The sequence below is a fragment of the Tupaia chinensis genome, unplaced genomic scaffold, assembly GCF_000334495.1.
Source record: "Tupaia chinensis unplaced genomic scaffold, TupChi_1.0 Scaffold000256_1, whole genome shotgun sequence".
Lineage (NCBI taxonomy): Eukaryota > Metazoa > Chordata > Mammalia > Scandentia > Tupaiidae > Tupaia > Tupaia belangeri.
The window spans coordinates 4,067,658-4,086,950 of record NW_006159736.1 but is presented as its reverse complement, the minus strand read 5'-3'; the positions used below and the strand labels follow the sequence as shown (position 1 = coordinate 4,086,950).

At 32.9% G+C, this 19,293-nt stretch overlaps 1 protein-coding gene across 1 annotated transcript in view; it reads left to right on the top strand.

Moving 5' to 3' along the window:
• Positions 1 to 19,293, top strand: part of HCRTR2 (hypocretin receptor 2) — a 107,573-nt gene that overhangs the window by 74,934 nt on the left and 13,346 nt on the right. Inside the window, exon 4 of the mRNA XM_006149187.1 lies at positions 6,897 to 7,012. Within this exon, the coding sequence (XP_006149249.1) occupies positions 6,897 to 7,012 (116 nt within the window). The remainder of the gene's footprint in view (positions 1 to 6,896; positions 7,013 to 19,293) is intronic.

Here is a 19,293-nt window from a genome sequence, read left to right as displayed (position 1 = left end):
AATTTAGTAACTCAAAAATTAACCATCTACTCATAGTACTGCAAGATAAAATTTCAGAGACATTGAATTTATTTAATATGTCATCATAAGATCTATAATAACTAAATTTTCAAAATACTTATTATCTAGTATCCCAATATTAAATATTTAATTAAAACAAATACTTAATTGAAATATTTAATTGAAAGAAATACTTAAGGAAATACAACACCTAGAAAACCAAATGCAGTTAAATAGAAGCAATAGAACACAAAAAAAGTAGGGGGAAAAAAAGTAACTAAATGATAGGCATAAGTCCACACATAATAATAGTAAACTTAAATGTTAATGGGTTAAATTCCCCAACTAAAAGACATAGATTGGTTGGCCAGATGAAAAAACAGGAACTCTCTATATGTTGCTTGTAAGAAACATACCTCATTGACAAAGGTATACATAGACTGAAAGTGAAGAGCTGGAAAAATCATTTGATGCAAACAGAAATGGAAAAAGATAGGAATCACCATATTGATATCAGACAAAATAGACTTTAGGATAAAAAGGGTAAAAAGAGACAAAGTAGGACACTACATAGTTTTGAAAGGATTAGTCACCAAGAAGACATAATAATCATAAATATTTATGCACCCAATGCCAGAATACCCAAATATGTAAAAGAAAGACTGATAGATCTAAAGGGTGATATAGACAGCAACATACTATTGGAGATTAAAATATTCCACTGTCACCAAAGGACGGGTCATTTACACACACACATACACAAAATAAACAGACTCTGGAACTAATTGATACCATAAATCAATTTGACCGAAGAACATATTCAGAGCATTCTACCCAGCAACTGTTAAAACAAAAAAAAATTTTTTTTCCATGTTCATATGGAACATTTTCAAAGAAAGTTACCCTGTCTTTCTAACATTAGAATTCTTTCACTGTATTTTTCTCTGGTTCATCTTCAGATATTTTTCTGTTTTCCCCATTAATAGTGCAAAATAAAAACAAAATGAATGGAAAATTCCACAATACTTGCAATTTTTTGAGTGTCTTACATTCCATTTATTTAATGCTCAAACAATGTCCTGAGTACTGAGGATATGCCAGGCATCCTGCCAACCTGGAGAGGAGACTTTGCCTAAGGGACTGCTTCATGGGTAGTAAGGATTCAAGGCAAATAAACCAATGTTTACAGTGTAACCACTATCTTAATAAATGTATCTACAAATAACTGGAAACACAAATAAGAGAATAAACTCAGGCTTTTAGGAAAGCATTACAAGTGGATAGGAATTCTCCAGCCAGGAAGGAGGGGAAAGGGTATCCCAAGAAGGGAAAAAAACCTACAAAATGAGCACCATTTCTTGAAAAACAGTAAGATGGTCAGAACTGTTTCTGGAACATAGGAAAAGGCAGTGCTAAGTACTGAGTCAGGAAAGACTCAATTGGTTGAGTACAAATTGCATCATGCTTCCTATTTGATTCATCTACAATTAATTAAATTAGAAAACAACCTAAATGTTAAAGATCTCCTGGTGAGAATCTTTTAGTTATTCATGATTAAATTTAAACTTTATATATATATATTCAAATCTTTCAACTTGAAAGTTGGGGATTTTTACACTTTTTAAATGATTTTTTTTTTAATTTACTACAGGGTGCATGCACTCACCAGTGAGAAAGAGAGGAAGGAGGGAAAGTGGGAAAGTCTCCTCCCATTCCCAAGGGGAGATGGCCACACCACAATCCCTTCCTGTCCATTATCCTCTCAGGATTTTGGGCATGCATTCACACATACCCAGCAAGTTTTTCAAGCCACTAGGTTCAGAACTTGAACCACGTAGTTGTGTGGGATCCAGCCACCTTGTCATGTCACTGGATGGTCCAAAAGTTGGGATTCTTTAAATGAATGGAAATGGTAATTAAATAAAATATCTATTATTCAATATACATCAGGAGCTATTTTCTCTAAAATATTTTGGTAAATAGATTTACTTATATATTCATAGCCTGCTTTTACAAGCATTTTCTTTTGTAAGTTTACTTCTTTCTTACATTAGAGGAGGGGAGGGCAGGGAGACACACATACAGACACTTTTAACAGGATCTTGACTGTGACCCACACCTAGTCTCAGCCAGCCTATGTCACCAATGGGTGCATTACATGCCTCTTCATGGAGGTCCCAAGACTCAAACCGGAACCTTCCCATATGCGTCTAGTTGCATTACCACCCTGCCACAACCTGGCCCTCAATGTTTTTTGGTTTTATGTTGTTCTGAATTATCAACTAGCATCAATCCCCATTAATGAAAAGATGACAGAGCTAATGAATCTTGTCAATTATGGTAATTAAGTAAATAGTCACAACATTTTGGAATTACCTTTAAGCGACAAATATAAACACACAAAATTTACTTCTATTTCAGTATTTTATTATCTAACTCTAGTACATTTAAAAGAACAATTATTGCTAAATACCTGAAAATCTACACTTGGCCTTTAGAAGTAATTTTTCAAAAACTATTTGGAAATGATTTTACAGTAGTTCATAATGACTTAAAATGCTTACTTACAAAGGCTAAAATTAAGTGGCTTTAAATTGAGTGGATCATCCAAAAAAATCAAACTTGCCAAAAGCTATAAGTAAATAATAACTTAAAAATATTAAATGAAGTTGTTAATCATTAATGTTTTCAAAAAGAATATAATATGAAATAGTTTGAAAGCAGATAGTTATTATTATGCTCATTAGACATTTTGTTTATTATAAGGTTTTCATATAGTATGGGCCCTGTTCACGTAGGCTATTTATAACTACGTGTTTATCTTAAAATGTTAAGACTTGACAATTGAATGGTAGTTACAACCTAAAAACACCACAGAAAAGTACACTTTATAGTTGTCAGCTTTCTTTCCTTTCTTAAAAAAATTATTTTATTTATCTTTATTTATGGGAATACGGTGCTCTTAACCACCACTCCAGAAACTGACTCCCATAGTTGTTAGCTTTCTAACACTTAAGTATCCTTAGAAGCATATCATTAAGCTCAAATTTTAAAAATAAGTTGTAAAATTATTTTTTGAGACTGATTATAATTTGTGTTCCTTATTATTATCTTAACTTAAATCAATAATGTTGTTATAATTGTCCTACCACCAGAGTTACCACAGGAAAAAATCAGGAAAGGCCACATGGTTGGTGGATCTATAGCTAACAAATTACTTTGGGAAAGTTCTGCAAGTGCTGTTTCATATGTAGTGAAAAAATAACTGAGAATCATTTTTCCTGAAAATATCACCAGAAACACATGACTATTTGTGGATAAATGACTTCTGAAAATAATTATATTTATTATTCTCTATGACTTCTTCAAAAAAAGAGCCATCAATCGTAACTTCTGACAAGAACATATGAATATATGAACAAAAAAACATGAAGTATGTTAACACTGATTTTAAAGCTCTTTAAAATATGCTTTTGTATATGTTCACTGTGTGCTTCAGTCATAGCAATTCATGCTTCTAAACTTTTAAAGATGTTTCAGATTTATATTCATCATTTTTGATAGCGTGGTTTATAAACACATAGTTCCATAGGCTAAACTTGCCTGACTATTCATTCCTCAAGGGCTTACTGAGCATGTACTCTTATTACTCAAACATTGTTGTGGACACTAGGGATTGTAAATTGTCTCCTCTTGACCTTACAAAGTAATTATTATATAGTGGTGGAAAAATAAATAAATAAATAAATAACAAATAAATAATAGAGCCTTTCTTTACAGTCAAAGTAATTATGATACCTAGACTACTACAGAGTTTTGAAAACAAATTAAAAAGAATTTTTTTTAGATTTTTGCCATAGGGTACCTACATTCACAAAAAAGAGAGAGAGAGAAGGAGACATCACCCTCAGGGAGGATGGCCATGATATAATCCCTCGTTCCCATTCTCCTCAGGATTTGGGGCATACATGCACTTGCGCTTGTGTTTTTCAAGCCTCCAGGTCCAGGACTTGAACTGCAGAGTCTGCCATGTGAGATCTAGGACCTTGACGACTACATCACTGCTGGCCCCAAAGTTTTGAAAATGAATAAGCATGTTTAGATGTGTATTAATAGGAACACTTATTTAAAATATTTATTAGGGAGAGGATAATAAACCATATTAAAGATTCATGTAAATTAAATGGACCCTTGAATTTTCTAAAAGACAATTCAAATTGAATATTAGGAAATTAAATTTAATTACTTGTTCATTCAATCCCTGATCAGTGTAGCATGAAGAAATATTTGTAGTTTTTAGATAATTAGGTCAATATGCTGGCAGAATGAAGGGACTTTAACTTGTCCCCTTTACATAGGAAAATTGTTGTCTAATCTATGATATTACTCTTTAATCTCTGATTTCAAAATCTAGATAAAGATCCACATGTGTTTCTTATCTGTTAAGTGATATGTCTGCAAGAAACTAGATTGTGCCTGTTTACCAGTTGAGCAAAGATTTTTAATGGTTGTCAATCTTTAAAATGCTGTTTTCTAATTAAGGGGAAGTCTTAAGTGAAGCAAATTTCATGTAGCTACGTTCTAGGTTATATATACATGTCTTAAAATACTTGAAGACATTGCATTTCAAATGTAGAAAGACTTCAAAGGTATTTTCAGAACACATGTAAAATTTCAATGGTATATCTGGATTTCCAATTAGCTTACACTCAAAGCATGAAATGAGTAATTTAAAACGATCATGTTTCCTAGTTATCTACTATCTCTTTATTAAAACAATCTATTATCTTTGCTTGGAAGTATAATCTGAGTTGATCAATTTTTCCCTGTGTGACTTTTTATTATTATCCTAATACACATTTAGCAGTCAATTACATATTTTTCCAACTATTTATAAAGATACCAACTGGAAATGAGTTTTTGTTGTTATCATGACAACTATGACTGTGTTAGCAACCATAGTTGCAGTTTAAAAAAAGGGTTATCTATTAAATCTACCTTTCTCCAGTCATTCAATTTTGTCTGATGCAGAAATCAGTGCTTCACAGGTATGAAGCTTCAAAGATTTTTTTTTTTTTTTTTAATATGGAAAGCTCATGTGACACCTTCTTCAAAACAAATAAAAGTTCAAAGCCACTCAGGTGCCTGGAAGTGCTGAGGTCACCTTTCTGCTTCTTTGATATTAGCCCACCAAATACAGCTCAGGCTGGAGCACTTCAAAGTGAAAGGCTGTTTGCTATTCCTCCAGTCAGGCTGCTTAAATGCTATCGCTTTTTATGTAACTAGCCTGTTTTACAGGATAAACTTAAAAGGAAGTTAGAAACTGATGAGGTAGATGACTGCCACCCAGGCCAGAGAGAGGCTAAAAATGATAACTCTAATTGGTCTCTTATACCTCCTACAGTACCTGTGGCCTGCTGTCCCCTCTATAGATGACAGTGGAGAAAAACTACTAACCCAAAAAAGAAGACAGAATTTCAGAAGGAAGAATTTGGAGAATATTAGCCACAATCTCAAGACAACCTATAAGACAAGGTTATAGAGTCAAGACTGTGAAGGATGTTAAACACATAGATATGTTTAGAATATATTCAGTAAGAATGAAATGCATGATTTCTTAATAAATTGATTAATCAGGACTATAAATTGCCTTTATCACAAATTGATCACTTAAGACTTCATGCTTCTGTCTACACTTTTGGAAGTAATGAAAAGAATAAAAAGCATGGAGATGCTAGCATTATCCCTGTATTATAACAGTATGAAACCAACTCCTTTGCCAATATCAAAGTGCAAATAAGAGACGTAACTTTAGAAGGGAAGAAAAACCCATAAAAATAAAACTAAAAAACTTCATTTTGTTATTGTTTGTAAGAATGATATTGAGTTATTGAATTTAATAGCCATAGAATCTATATAGGATATATTGTTTCCTGTTTTAGATTGTAATATAAGTAAATGGGCCTCTAGGATATGTTCAAATGCTAGTATAAGAAAAACATCAAAAGCATTGGAAAAGTCACTAATTAATATATATTTTAGAAAGGCCCAAATAAAATTAAGTCACAATGCCATTAATTAATTATTTTTTTAATACATACTCAATCTACAATATGTATCATCTGTATACATAGGATTAATCATCAATTAAAAAAAATCACTAGAATCCTGGAGATGATGTTCATACCTAATAAGTGATACATTTTTTGAAAGTACTCTTATTGTATTGATAATTAACCTTAAAAAGCCCTGTTATTAAAAATAAAGGCATGCACACATATAAACATACAGACGTACTGTGGTTAAAGAGAAATTTTATATATGTTCTAGTAAGTGAACACAAATAATTACAAATGTTTATTCTATTTATTTTTCTGAAATCTTTTTATATTTGTATTTGGGGGTATAACTGGAAATAGCCTCCTATTACCAGAGAAATTATATTTTCTTAGGAATGAATCAATTGGGTTGCTATTCTCTTCCCATTTTAACCAAAACATTACTCATTAGATTTTGATTGTGTTAGGCCCCTTTTTGTAAATGCAAGTGTAGCACAACCCAAATTAACTTTTATAAATTAGCCAGATTTAATCACACCAAATAAAGTGTCTTTCCATTAAAAAACACTTAACTTTGGCGACTATAGCAGCACAGATAAAGAAATGGCTAATTGCCATTTCTCTGAGCACGTTAAACAAAATGAAGACTTCACATTTGTTTTATATATATGCTGAGTACAGGTAATTAAATATTGTAAATTATTTTTCCATTTTGTGTAGATAATGTGCCAGCGAAATTGTATGGTGATATACTTCAAAGGAAAAACCTTAGCAGATATATATTTTTTTAAATATGCATCAATTGTAATGGAAAATTTTATTTGACATTTTTCCCAGGTGAAATTTACCCCAAGATGTATCACATCTGCTTCTTTTTGGTGACATACATGGCACCATTGTGTCTTATGGTGTTGGCTTATCTGCAAATATTTCGTAAACTCTGGTGCCGACAGGTATGTAATTTCAAATAATTTTCTTGTGCTTTATTTAGGATGTGCTTAAAAATAAAATTTAGCAAAGTATTGAACCAACATAACATTCTCAGCAAAGGATTGTGTGTTCTTCTAAAATGATGAAGCTCTATTCATGGAAATATATCTAAGCATTTTGTAAAATATATTAGGGAATATATTTTATGACCTGCCTAAAATCTTAAAAATTTTAAACCAAAATTTGACTTCTGTGATTGGCTTGATTTTTGTCTAGGAGTAACATTATGTTCTTTTTATGAAAAATAGAAAATAAAAATTCCTTTAAAGTTACCTAAGATTTTTAAGCCTAGAAAGTATTATTTTTATGATATCTATATAACATTTTAGCATATAGATTAAATCTCCAATTCAAAAATGTCATACTTCATAAGAACAGAAGAATCAGGAACTGGACCAACAGATAGAGTAGTAGTTAAATTGCTAGATCCCACTTGGCTAATGGCATGGTTCAAATCCTGAACCAGGTGGCTTGAAAAATATGCCAGGTACATGTAGTGCATGCCCAAAATCTTACATGGAGAATAAAGGAGGAGTGATTGCAGCATGGCCATCCCCCCTGCGGGGCACGGTGCTTTCTCACTTTCTATGTCTTTCTCTGTCTGTCTCCCTGGCAAGCACATATGTCCTACTACAAATTAAAAAAAAAGAATCAGGCACAATTTAGGATTTTGAAAACTCTTTATAGTGTAACTTTGGAGTTACTGCATGTTGCTACGTAATTCTGGACTGAAAGTTCGTTTTCTTTCACGCAGTACATCAAACATTTACTATGTCCCTTTTGTGCACATGCCTCCCAGAAAGCTATGCCACTGGTAAATTCATAGAAGGGATAGAGCAAGATACAGAATGAAAATTACCTTTCTAAATATAAGCACAGGGAATCAGAACTAGGTTTAATTGAAAGGTATCTAATTCAGGCCAGGTAACATTTCAACTGAGCTTTGATGATTCAGATGAAATCACGAACAAACACAGGGAGTGGATTATAAATGGATAGGCAAAGGATATGGCTCAGCCTCTTGTATTTTGTAAGTAGCAGCTTAAAATGTCACAATTCTTACTCTCTTTCCTAAATGTATCACTGGCACTTTGAGTTTATCAGCCTTGGGAAAGCCATGTCTTCAGTGGTTTTGTTGGATATAGTTTGTACAAAGAAATGTATTACTGGGTCCACCTTAACTTATTAACAGGATCGCACAAACCTTTTGTTTGGTCTTTGAGAAGGGGTCTTTATTTACGTCTTATTCAATCCTTATTTTCAAAGCATTTTTCAACTTAGTCTTTTACCAGTTGGATATGAGTAATACTTGCATTTTTTAGCCCTTAATGTCCCATAATTTCAAACTTTTCTCTATTTACGAAAAGGAGCCATGTTTATGACCTTATACACTCAACTATTAGCAACTTTTATTAGGATTCTGTTCTAAAAAAACTTTTATCTAAAAACAAAAAACAAATGCAGACTACTGTAAATCTTGAGTGCTGGTTATCTAGATCCTAGTCACAGTTTTCTCAGTACATGCCCAAGAAGTCAATGCCACATATTTTAGGGTGTTGTTTACTACAGCATCCCATTTTCTGGTATCTGTTATTGTATTGGTGATTTTCACTAGTCTATGCTGCTTTAAAGAAATGTAGTTTGCGAGTCCAGTAGATGGGATAATTGTTACGTTGCTGGACTCCCGCACAGTTGAACGCAATTCAAGTCTGGGATCCAGCAACTTAAAGCTCACACTGGGTGCATGTGCATACGTGCCCAAAATCCCAAGAGGAGAATGGAGAAGGGATTGCAGCATGGCCATCCCCTCAGGATGGTGATTTCTCACTTTCTGTCTCTGTCTCTCTCTATCTCTGTGGCAAGCTCAAACGCCCTATAGCAAAAAATATCTCTTAAAAAAATAGTTTGCAACAATAGTTCTCACTCCTGTTACATGTCCAGAATTAAAGATCAGCTGTAGCTCTGTCCCACATGTCCTCTCATTCTGGAAGCCAGTTTGAAAGAATGGCACTTCCTGAGACATACCATTCCAGGACCAAAGGAAAGGGCAAGAGAGTTGGGAGGAATGTATAAGGTTTCAACACTTCTGCTGGGAAGTAGAATATGTTATATCTCCTCAAGTTTCACTGGCCAAAACAAGTCACATGGTTAAGCTTGACCATGAAGGAAGGAAATGTTCTCCTCAGACAGAAAGACAGTGCAAATCATGAGCCATGGGGGTCTTCTTACAAGCTAAGGATGGAAAATCTGGAGCAATTTAGTATATATAAGTAAAAAATACAAGCTCACAGGCCAGGTTGCATAAATTTAAATCCTGACTCTGCCAGTTAGAAATTGCATGAATAGTGTTAGTGATTTAAAATTCTATTCCTTTCTCTTGCTATTTTTTGAGTGAGATTGTATAAGGGCCAGCGGTGCTATGGTGGTTAGGGCACTGGATTCCCATATGACTGAACACAGTTCAAATCTGAGACCCGGTGGCTTGAAAATAATTCCAGGTGCATGTGCATGCATTCCCCAAATCCTGAAAGGAGTCTGGAGGAAAAGGGACAATGTTGTGGCCATTTCTCACTCTTCTCTTTCTTATGAGTGCAAATGCCCTATGGAAAAAACCTAAATCAGTCAATAATATGGCATGGCATCTGCTTCACAGGTCTGTTACATGCATTAGATGAATGAATACAAGTGCCTAAAGTATCAAAAGTGCTCATTAAGTAAAATGTTTTATTAGTGTAAATTGTTACTTGGCCTTTCAACTAATTCTGCTTCATTTGCTAAAATAATGAACATATTGAATTGGATTACTTGACTGTTTTTTATGCATTTCTTTCACAACACTTTTAAATAACATTATAATGACCCTTTTATTTGTCCATCTCTTCTACTAAGATTAAGCCAGTACACTCTAGCCTTCATCTTAATATCCTCCCAATTAGCATACACTCGGAATATAGCAGTTGCTCTTTATATGCTTTATAAATAAAAGGGAGTAGAGAGTAGGAGAAAGTGCTCAGAATGTTTACATAAAGGAGGCTATAGTGCCAAGTTACTCAGAGAAAAGTACCTAGAGAAAGTAGAATTTGAAAATTTTCCTGAAGGGAAAAAGTATTTAATGAGCACATGGAACTAAAGAGGATTTAGATTTAGATCGAGATTTTGATGGGTAACGTTGAACGTTAAGTTTGTACTTGTTGGTATGTATTGTATATAACAGATGCTTATATTTGCTTATTCACTTATTTACAAATTGACAATCTTGGAACTCTCCTTGAGGGTTGTATATGGATCTGTCTTGTTACCATTGTAACTCTAACCTTTACAAGGAGATTTGTGTAAAAACGTGTTCAGAAAATGTTTGTTAAATAAATGAATAACTACCAGTCCCTAAATAATTTACTTTTCCATTATTTAAGCTATTGTTTTCAATTTCCCATGCTCTCAAATAAATTAAACATTTTGTTAGAGGTTTAGAAGTAATCCATGGTTCTTTGATGAATTGTCCTGGTTAGTACATGCCACATGATTCAGAAGATTTGCAGTAAAATGCCTGGGCCATGAAACTAAAAACATTTATAAAGCAGATTGGAATGGAAAATGGCAAGTTCAGCTGAGCTCACTTTAGCAGTCACAATAAAGTAAATTAACCCCAAATGGGTGATTATGTAGAATTCTGCTTGAGCAACTCTCAATTTCCAACTGTTAATGTCTATAAACAGAGTCGTAAGGCATTATGTGTGCCATAGGCTATATAGTGAGCCATGAAATGAACGGCCTGTCCTATTTGCTTAAAATTACAGGGATGCACGGAATCTGTTGTATACATTTGAGTTAGTAGTGTAAGATTATTAGTAAGCAAATTGTGTCCCCTTGTCTGACTTTCCTGAGAACTTTAAGCCTCATTAGAAGAATTAGCAAATGCTTTGCTGAAATCAATTACTTAAATTCTCTTTCTTTGACAATGTGACTCAGAGAACTTAGCAGTCAGGAAATTCTACACATATTCTACAAAACTCCCTTATAAAAAGATCTTGGGACCAGCAGGTGGTATAACGGTTATGTTGCTGGACTCCCATGTAGTCAACCGCAGTCTGAGTCCCGGACCCATAAAACTCATGCTGGGGATGTGTGCATGCTTGCCCAAGATCTCGAGAGGAGAATGGAAAAGAAAGTATTCAATGTGGTCATCTCCCCTGGAGGGTGATTTCTTGCTTTCTGTCTCTCTGTCTCTCTGGTGAGTACATGCACCCTATAGCAAAAATTCCTCTAAAAAAAGAAAGAACTTAACCTTAAATTGCTCAGCCTTGTGTGCATCTGTCAGCATTTTTTCCAGTTCTGAGCCTGCATATAACTCAACACTTAAATCTTAATCAACAAGTGAACTTAGGTTAATTCATTCCAGAAATATTTATTAAGCAGTTACTATGTATCTGGTATTATGTGAGGTCCTGGGGAGGAACTGTAATAAATATTTGGGACTAAAAGGATATTTTAACTTTTGAAGGATTTTGAAAAACCTTCCCCTTCTCAGCTGTTGTCACCAGCTGTTATCACAATCACATCTGCCACCCTTAATTCTTCAACGCTCTTCTAAGAGAACTTACATAATATTAAGTGATGATAAATCAGTCTAATATAATTGTAATTGCAGAGATGGAATCAGGAAGGCAGTAAATTGAGTTCTACAAAGAATAAAATAAAATGCACCAGTAAAGGCAGGTACACAGGTAAATATAAAGAAAAATATATAAATCTCTTCTATTACAAGGGGACATACGATGTCTCTCTTCCACAGCCTTATTCACTTCACTCAGCATTGAATCTTCTATATTCATCCACTTTCTAACAAATGCCAGGATCTTGTTGTTGTTTTACCTGTTGATGATCATGTGTATAGTATTCTCAAATAGACTGGTATGAGCTGTTTTTCATGTTGGGTAAATTCTCCATACAAGCTAAATGAGTACAGCAATTGAATGTATGAATGTATGCTTTGTAATTCTTTCTTCTGACTTAAAAGACAACTACATAAAACAGTAATAATAAGACGATGAGCATTCAGCTTATAATATATCAAGAAGCATATCAAGGAAGGAGAAGGAAATGGAATTATATTGGAACAAAATCTTTGTATACTATCGTCAATCAAAGCAGCTTGTTTAAACTAAATTGTTAATTGTAATCCACAGTGTAACCACTAGGAAAACAATTTTAAAGTATTGAAAGAGAAAATAAAAGAAAAATGGTATAATAGAAAGTATCTATTTAATACAAACTAAAGTAGTAATGCAGGAATATAAGAATAAAATAGAAATATTATGTATAGAAACAAATAGCAGAGCAGCAGATGTAAAATGTACCTTCTCAATAATTGCATTAATTATAAAGAAAAATTCTTAATCAAAAGGCATATATTTGCAAGGCAAAAAAAAAAAAACTAAGAACAAGAAAGATAGTGATCCAGTTTCTTACTATTTCTCAGATATTCCTCATATATAAAATACAAATAGATTAAATGCAAAATAACAGAAAAAGATGGATGATGTAAATAGTAACCAAAACTGTAATAAAATGGTTATACTAATATGGAAACGAGGTATTAACAAAAGATATTATTTTAGATAAAAATAATATTTCATAATGATAAATCAATCCATCAGGGAGATATAAAATGTTTAAACATATATTCATTTAACAAATGAAACCCTAAATACACCAAGCAAAAGCTTATGAAATGGGGGAACAGATACTCAACCATTGTAGTAGTTTAAAACTTAAATATTTTATTTGCAGGAACAGATAGAAAAGAAAGCAGACAACAGGGACCAGCAGATGGCATAATGGTTAAGTTACTGGACTCCCGTGTAGTTGACTGTGGTTTGAGCCCTGGGCCCGGCATCTTAAAACTCATGCCAGGTGTGTGTCCGTGCATGCCCCAAATCCAAAGAGGTGAATGGAGGAGAAAGGATTGCAGCATGGCCATCTCCCATGGGTCGGGTGGGAGAGTGTGACTTCTCACATCCTGTCTTTCTGTTTCTCTCTGTACCTCTGGTAATTACAAGAACCCTATGAAAAAAATCTCTGTGAAAAAAAAAAAAGGCAATCATAAGATCAACAAGTCAATTATATTAGAAAATAAGCATAGAAGGAAATTTGGGAAAATCACAGTTCTATGAAAATTAAACATTATACTTTTAAATAACCAATGGGGAGTCAGCAAGTAGCATGGTAGTTGAGGTGCTGGACACTCCCACATGGCTGACCTCAGTTCAAGTCCTGGACCTGATGGTTTTCTTTCTCATTTTCTCTCTCTCTCTCTCTCCTTTTCCTTCTGGTCAAATTAAAATAAATTAATGAATAAATCAAATTAAAATAAATAAATAATTAAAAAAATAACCAATGGTGGGGAGAAAAAAGAAAGAAACCAAAAGATGTATCAGAATGTATTTTGAAAGCCAGACAGTAAAGTAGTGATGGTGAAAGCAGCTAGATCCCACATGGCTAACTGTACAGTTTGAGACTCAGACCCATTGGCTTGAAAACCATGCTGGGTGCATGTACATGCATGCTCCAAATCCCAGAGGGAAAAATAGAGAAGGGATTGTGACATGATCATCCCCTAAGGGGGCTGCTTTCTCACTTCCACTCTTTCTCTCTCTCTCTCTCTCTGACAAGTGCACGTGTCCTCTCGCTTATTAAAAAGAAAATATTTTGAGATGAGGGAAAATTAAAGCACAGCATACCAAATACACATATGTAATGTAGCAAAATAAGTGCTGAGAGGAAAATTTATAAGTATAAGCATCTATATTAAGAAAGAAAGGTAGATAAATCAATAACTTAGATTATGCCTTAAGAAACTAGAAAATGAAGAAAAGACTAAAATCCAAAGCAAATAGTAAAAAGAAAATAATAAATATTAGGATGAAAATAAATGAGGCATAGAAAAACAATAGTAAAAAGCAATCATATTGAACATTGGTACTTTGAAAATATTGTGAAAAATCATAAATCATCACCTAAATTAACCAAGAAAATGAGAAAAGACTCAAAACTATTAAAATCAGAAGCAAAAGAGGGGATATAACTATCAAAATTACAGAAATAAAAAGGAAAATAAAGGAACACTAAAAACAATTGTATTTCAAGAAAATTAGATAACCGACTTGAAACAGAAATTTCATAGAAAAACACAAACTACTAAAGTAAGTGAAGCAGAATTATGAAATCTGGATAGATGTATATTAAAGAAACTGAATTAGCAATTAAGAAACTTTCCACAAAGAAAAGTTCAGGTGGTTTTATCACTGAATTCTACCAATCATTTAAAGATACATGAGCAGCAATCCTTTAAAGCATTTCCCTCAATTTAGAAGAGGACAGAACATGCTCCATCTCATTCTATGAGGTCAGAATTACATTTTTTCTCATAGTTATCATTTTTAATTACAGAAAAACAAAGCAAATAGACTGGATTAAAGGGTTTTTTTTACCTTTATATTAAAACTAAAGACATCATAAGACATGAAAACTATGGATTAAAATATTTATGAATTTAGATGTGAAAATACAGAATAAAATACTACCAAAACCAAATATAACAATGTAAAAGAAAAAGATTATACATGATCCCAAAGTATCATTTAGTCCAGCAATGCAAGGTGAGTTTAGCATCAGAAAATCAATCAGCATAATGTGCCACATTAATAGAATAAAGGACAAAATTTATAAAATCATCTTAACAGATATAATAAAAGCATATGACAAAATACAACAGCCTTTCACTATAAAAACATTCAACAACTATTGGAATTTGATAAAGGGCATTTACAAAATTTAGCGGCTGACATCATACTTAACGGTAGAAGACTGAATAAGAAATAAGACAAGAATGTCTGCACTTATCACTTTTCAATATTGAATAGAAGAGGGCCAGACATTCTCATGAGGGTAATACAACTGGACCCACATGGGAGCATATGGAACAGACCTGCATGCACGTTCATAAGTAGGACTGACTGAGACTGAATGGAGCAAGTGTGAATACCCTATTGAGGATGCCTGTCTGTCTCTTTCTCTCATGGAAGAAATAAATGAACAAGCTATATCTGTATCTATCTCTATCTCTGTCTTTACAAAGAGAGAGAAAGAAAGAGAGAGAGAGAGAGAGAGAGAGAGAGAATAGAACTGGAATCCCCACAGGGCACCTTACAAAAAATAAAATTAATAATTTAAAAAAAGGTATCAAGACTGCAAAGCAAGAAGTAAACCAACTCTACTTTTTTTTTTTTTTTTGGAGAGATTTTCACTGTAGGGCGCGTGCGCTCGCCAGACAGACAGAGAGAGACATAGAGACAGAAAGCGAGAAATCACCCCCCAGGGGGGTCACGATGCAATCCCTTCTCCTGCATTCTCTCGGGATCTTGGGCACGCACGCACATGCGCCCGGCGTGAGTTTTAAGCCACCGGGTCCAGGACACGAACCACGGTCGACTACGTGGGAGTCCAGCGACATAGCCATTACGCTAACTGCTGGTTCCCAACCAACTCTATTTTTAGATTGTGTACTCTTGTATATAGATAACTCTAAAGAGCCAATATGCAATATTACTATATATATATGTAATATATATGTATATTATATATATATGTGTGTGCATGTGTGTGTATGTGTATATATATGAACTTATGAGTTCATCAAGGTTTCAGGGAAAAATATTAATATAAAAACACCAATTTTGTTTTTATAAATTAGCAAAGAACAATCAAAAATAAAATTAATAATTTCAGTTGAAATAGTACCAAAAGAATTAGATAAGAATAAATTTAACAAGTACACAACTTATACACTTACAGCTACAAAATATCATTGAAAAAATAAAGAACTAAATAAATGAAAAGACATTCTGAGTTCATGAATTGAAAAACAACATTGTAATGATACAAATGGTCCCCAAATTGATCTACAAATTCAATACAATCTTCATCAAAATTTCAGATGTCTTTTTGTTTTCTCTTTTACACAAATTGGCAAGCTGACAATTAAGATGGAAATTCAAGTGAAAAAAATAGCCAAAATAATCTTTAAAAAGAAATACAAGTTGTAAAATATAATTTTCAGTATCAAATCTTAATATACAGCTACAGTGATCAAGTCAGTGTGGTACTTACATATAGATATCCATATAGAACAATGGAAAATAATTCAAATTCTGCAAATAAAGACATATTTATGTTCAATTGATTTTTTGCAAGGGTTCCAACACAGTTCAATGAGGAAAATAATATTTTTGTCCACAAATGGTGCTAGAACAATTATTTATCCACGTGGAAAAGAATGAATTTAGATCCCAATTCACACAATATGCAAAACTTAACTCAAAATGAATTGTGACTTAAATATAAGAGCTAATACTAAAAAATGCTTGGAAGAAGAGAGAGGCGTAAATCATCTTTATCTTGGTTTAGACAATGGGTTCTTAAATATGAAAAACATATGGAACAAATGACTGACTTATTTTTTATAAATTAGACATCAAAATTAATACTATTTTGTTTCAAAGTATATGATGGAGAAAGCAAAAAGTTGGCCCACAGAATGTTAGAAAATATTTGCTAATCATGTATCTGTTGACAGATTTATATCCAGAATATATGACGAAGTCTTATGAATCAATGACTTAAAAAAAATCTCAATTAAAATTGGGCAAATATTTTTGGACGAACAGATGATACAATGGTTTTTATATATGTATATTATATATATATGTGTGTGCATGTGTGTGTATGTGTATATATATGAACTTATGAGTTCATCAAGGTTTCAGGGAAAAATATTAATATAAAAACACCAATTTTGTTTTTATAAATTAGCAAAGAACAATCAAAAATAAAATTAATAATTTCAGTTGAAATAGTACCAAAAGAATTAGATAAGAATAAATTTAACAAGTACACAACTTATACACTTACAGCTACAAAATATCATTGAAAAAATAAAGAACTAAATAAATGAAAAGACATTCTGAGTTCATGAATTGAAAAACAACATTGTAATGATACAAATGGTCCCCAAATTGATCTACAAATTCAATACAATCTTCATCAAAATTTCAGATGTCTCTTTGTTTTCTCTTTTACACAAATTGGCAAGCTGACAATTAAGATGGAAATTCAAGTGAAAAAAATAGCCAAAATAATCTTTAAAAAGAAATACAAGTTGTAAAATATAATTTTCAGTATCAAATCTTAATATACAGCTACAGTGATCAAGTCAGTGTGGTACTTACATATAGATATCCATATAGAACAATGGAAAATAATTCAAATTCTGCAAATAAAGACATATTTATGTTCAATTGATTTTTTGCAAGGGTTCCAACACAGTTCAATGAGGAAAATAATATTTTTGTCCACAAATGGTGCTAGAACAATTATTTATCCACGTGGAAAAGAATGAATTTAGATCCCAATTCACACAATATGCAAAACTTAACTCAAAATGAATTGTGACTTAAATATAAGAGCTAATACTAAAAAATGCTTGGAAGAAGAGAGAGGCATAAATCATCTTTATCTTGGTTTAGACAATGGGTTCTTAAATATGAAAAACATATGGAACAAATGACTGACTTATTTTTTATAAATTAGACATCAAAATTAATACTATTTTGTTTCAAAGTATATGATGGAGAAAGCAAAAAGTTGGCCCACAGAATGTTAGAAAATATTTGCTAATCATGTATCTGTTGACAGATTTATATCCAGAATATATGACGAAGTCTTATGAATCAATGACTTAAAAAAAATCTCAATTAAAATTGGGCAAATATTTTTGGACGAACAGATGATACAATGGTTTTATCACTGGACTCCCACATAATCAACTGTGGTATGAGTCCCAGACACTATGGCTTAAAACTCAAGCTGGGTGCATGTGCACATGTGCCCAAAATCCTAAGAGGTGACTGGAGGAGAAGGGATTGCAGCATGGCCATCCCCTCCCCCAAGTGGTGATTTCTCACTTTCTGTCTCTCTGACTGATGAGTACACACACCTATAACAAAAATCTCTCTCTCACAACAAACAAACAAACAAAAAACCTATAAGAAGAGCAAATATTTTAATAGACATCTTTCCAAAGAAGATATGCAAATCACCAGTATGTACATGAAAAGACATTCAACATCATTAGTAATTTAAAAAATGCAAACAAGAACTACAATGATACCTTTTCACACTCAATAGGATGTGAAAAGTTCATGAAAAAGACAATAATAACTGTTAGCAAGGATGTAGAAAAATGTGAATTCTTATATATTGCTAGTGGGAGTAGGAAATTATGAAGCTAGTTTGGAAAACAATTTGGCATTTCCTAAAAATCTTAAACAAGGAATTACCATATTGTCCACAAATTCCCTAGATATCTACCCAAGAAAATTTGAAACATGTCCACACAAAAACTTAAACATGAATGTTCATATCAGCATAATTTGTAAGAAAAGCATCCAAATGTCCAATAATGGAAGAATGGCTAAATTGTGGGGTATGCATACAATGGAATGTAACTTAGCTCGAAAAAGGATCAAGCTATTGATTAATGCTACAACATGGATGAGTTGTGCAAACATGTTAAGTGAAAGAATCTAGACACAAAAGGTACATATTATGATTCTATTTATATGAACTGTTGAGAATAGTCAACTTTGCAGAGATGAGAGTGTTTGTGGTTGGCAAGGACTGGCAGGATGGAACAATGGGGAGTGCTTGCTTATGGGTTTGGAGCTTTGTTTAGGGCTGTTGAGAATATTATGGAATTACATAAAAGTTATATGAAAGTTGTATAAACCTGTGACTATACTGAAACCATTTATTTATGTCCCTTAAAAGATTAATTTTATGAAAAATAACAAGACCCTGGAATTTGATAGAAAATGGTCAGATATGGAGGATCTATTGCTGAGTGAAGTAAGCCAGGCTATGAAAGAAAGATATTGTATGTATCCACTCAATATATACCGACTATCCGCACTCTATAATAGAGAGCAAAAAATCGGAGGACATAAAAACAGTGAAGGTACTTAATGAGAATAGGACAGTGTGGAATGGGGTAAGTGAAGAGAAGAGGATAGAGGAAGATAGCAAGTGAACAATAGAGAGACAGGACATTAGTGAGAAACAGATAGGGCTTATTAACTGTTGATGATGACATGTATAGTATTCTTTTTTTTTTTTCTTTCAATCCTTT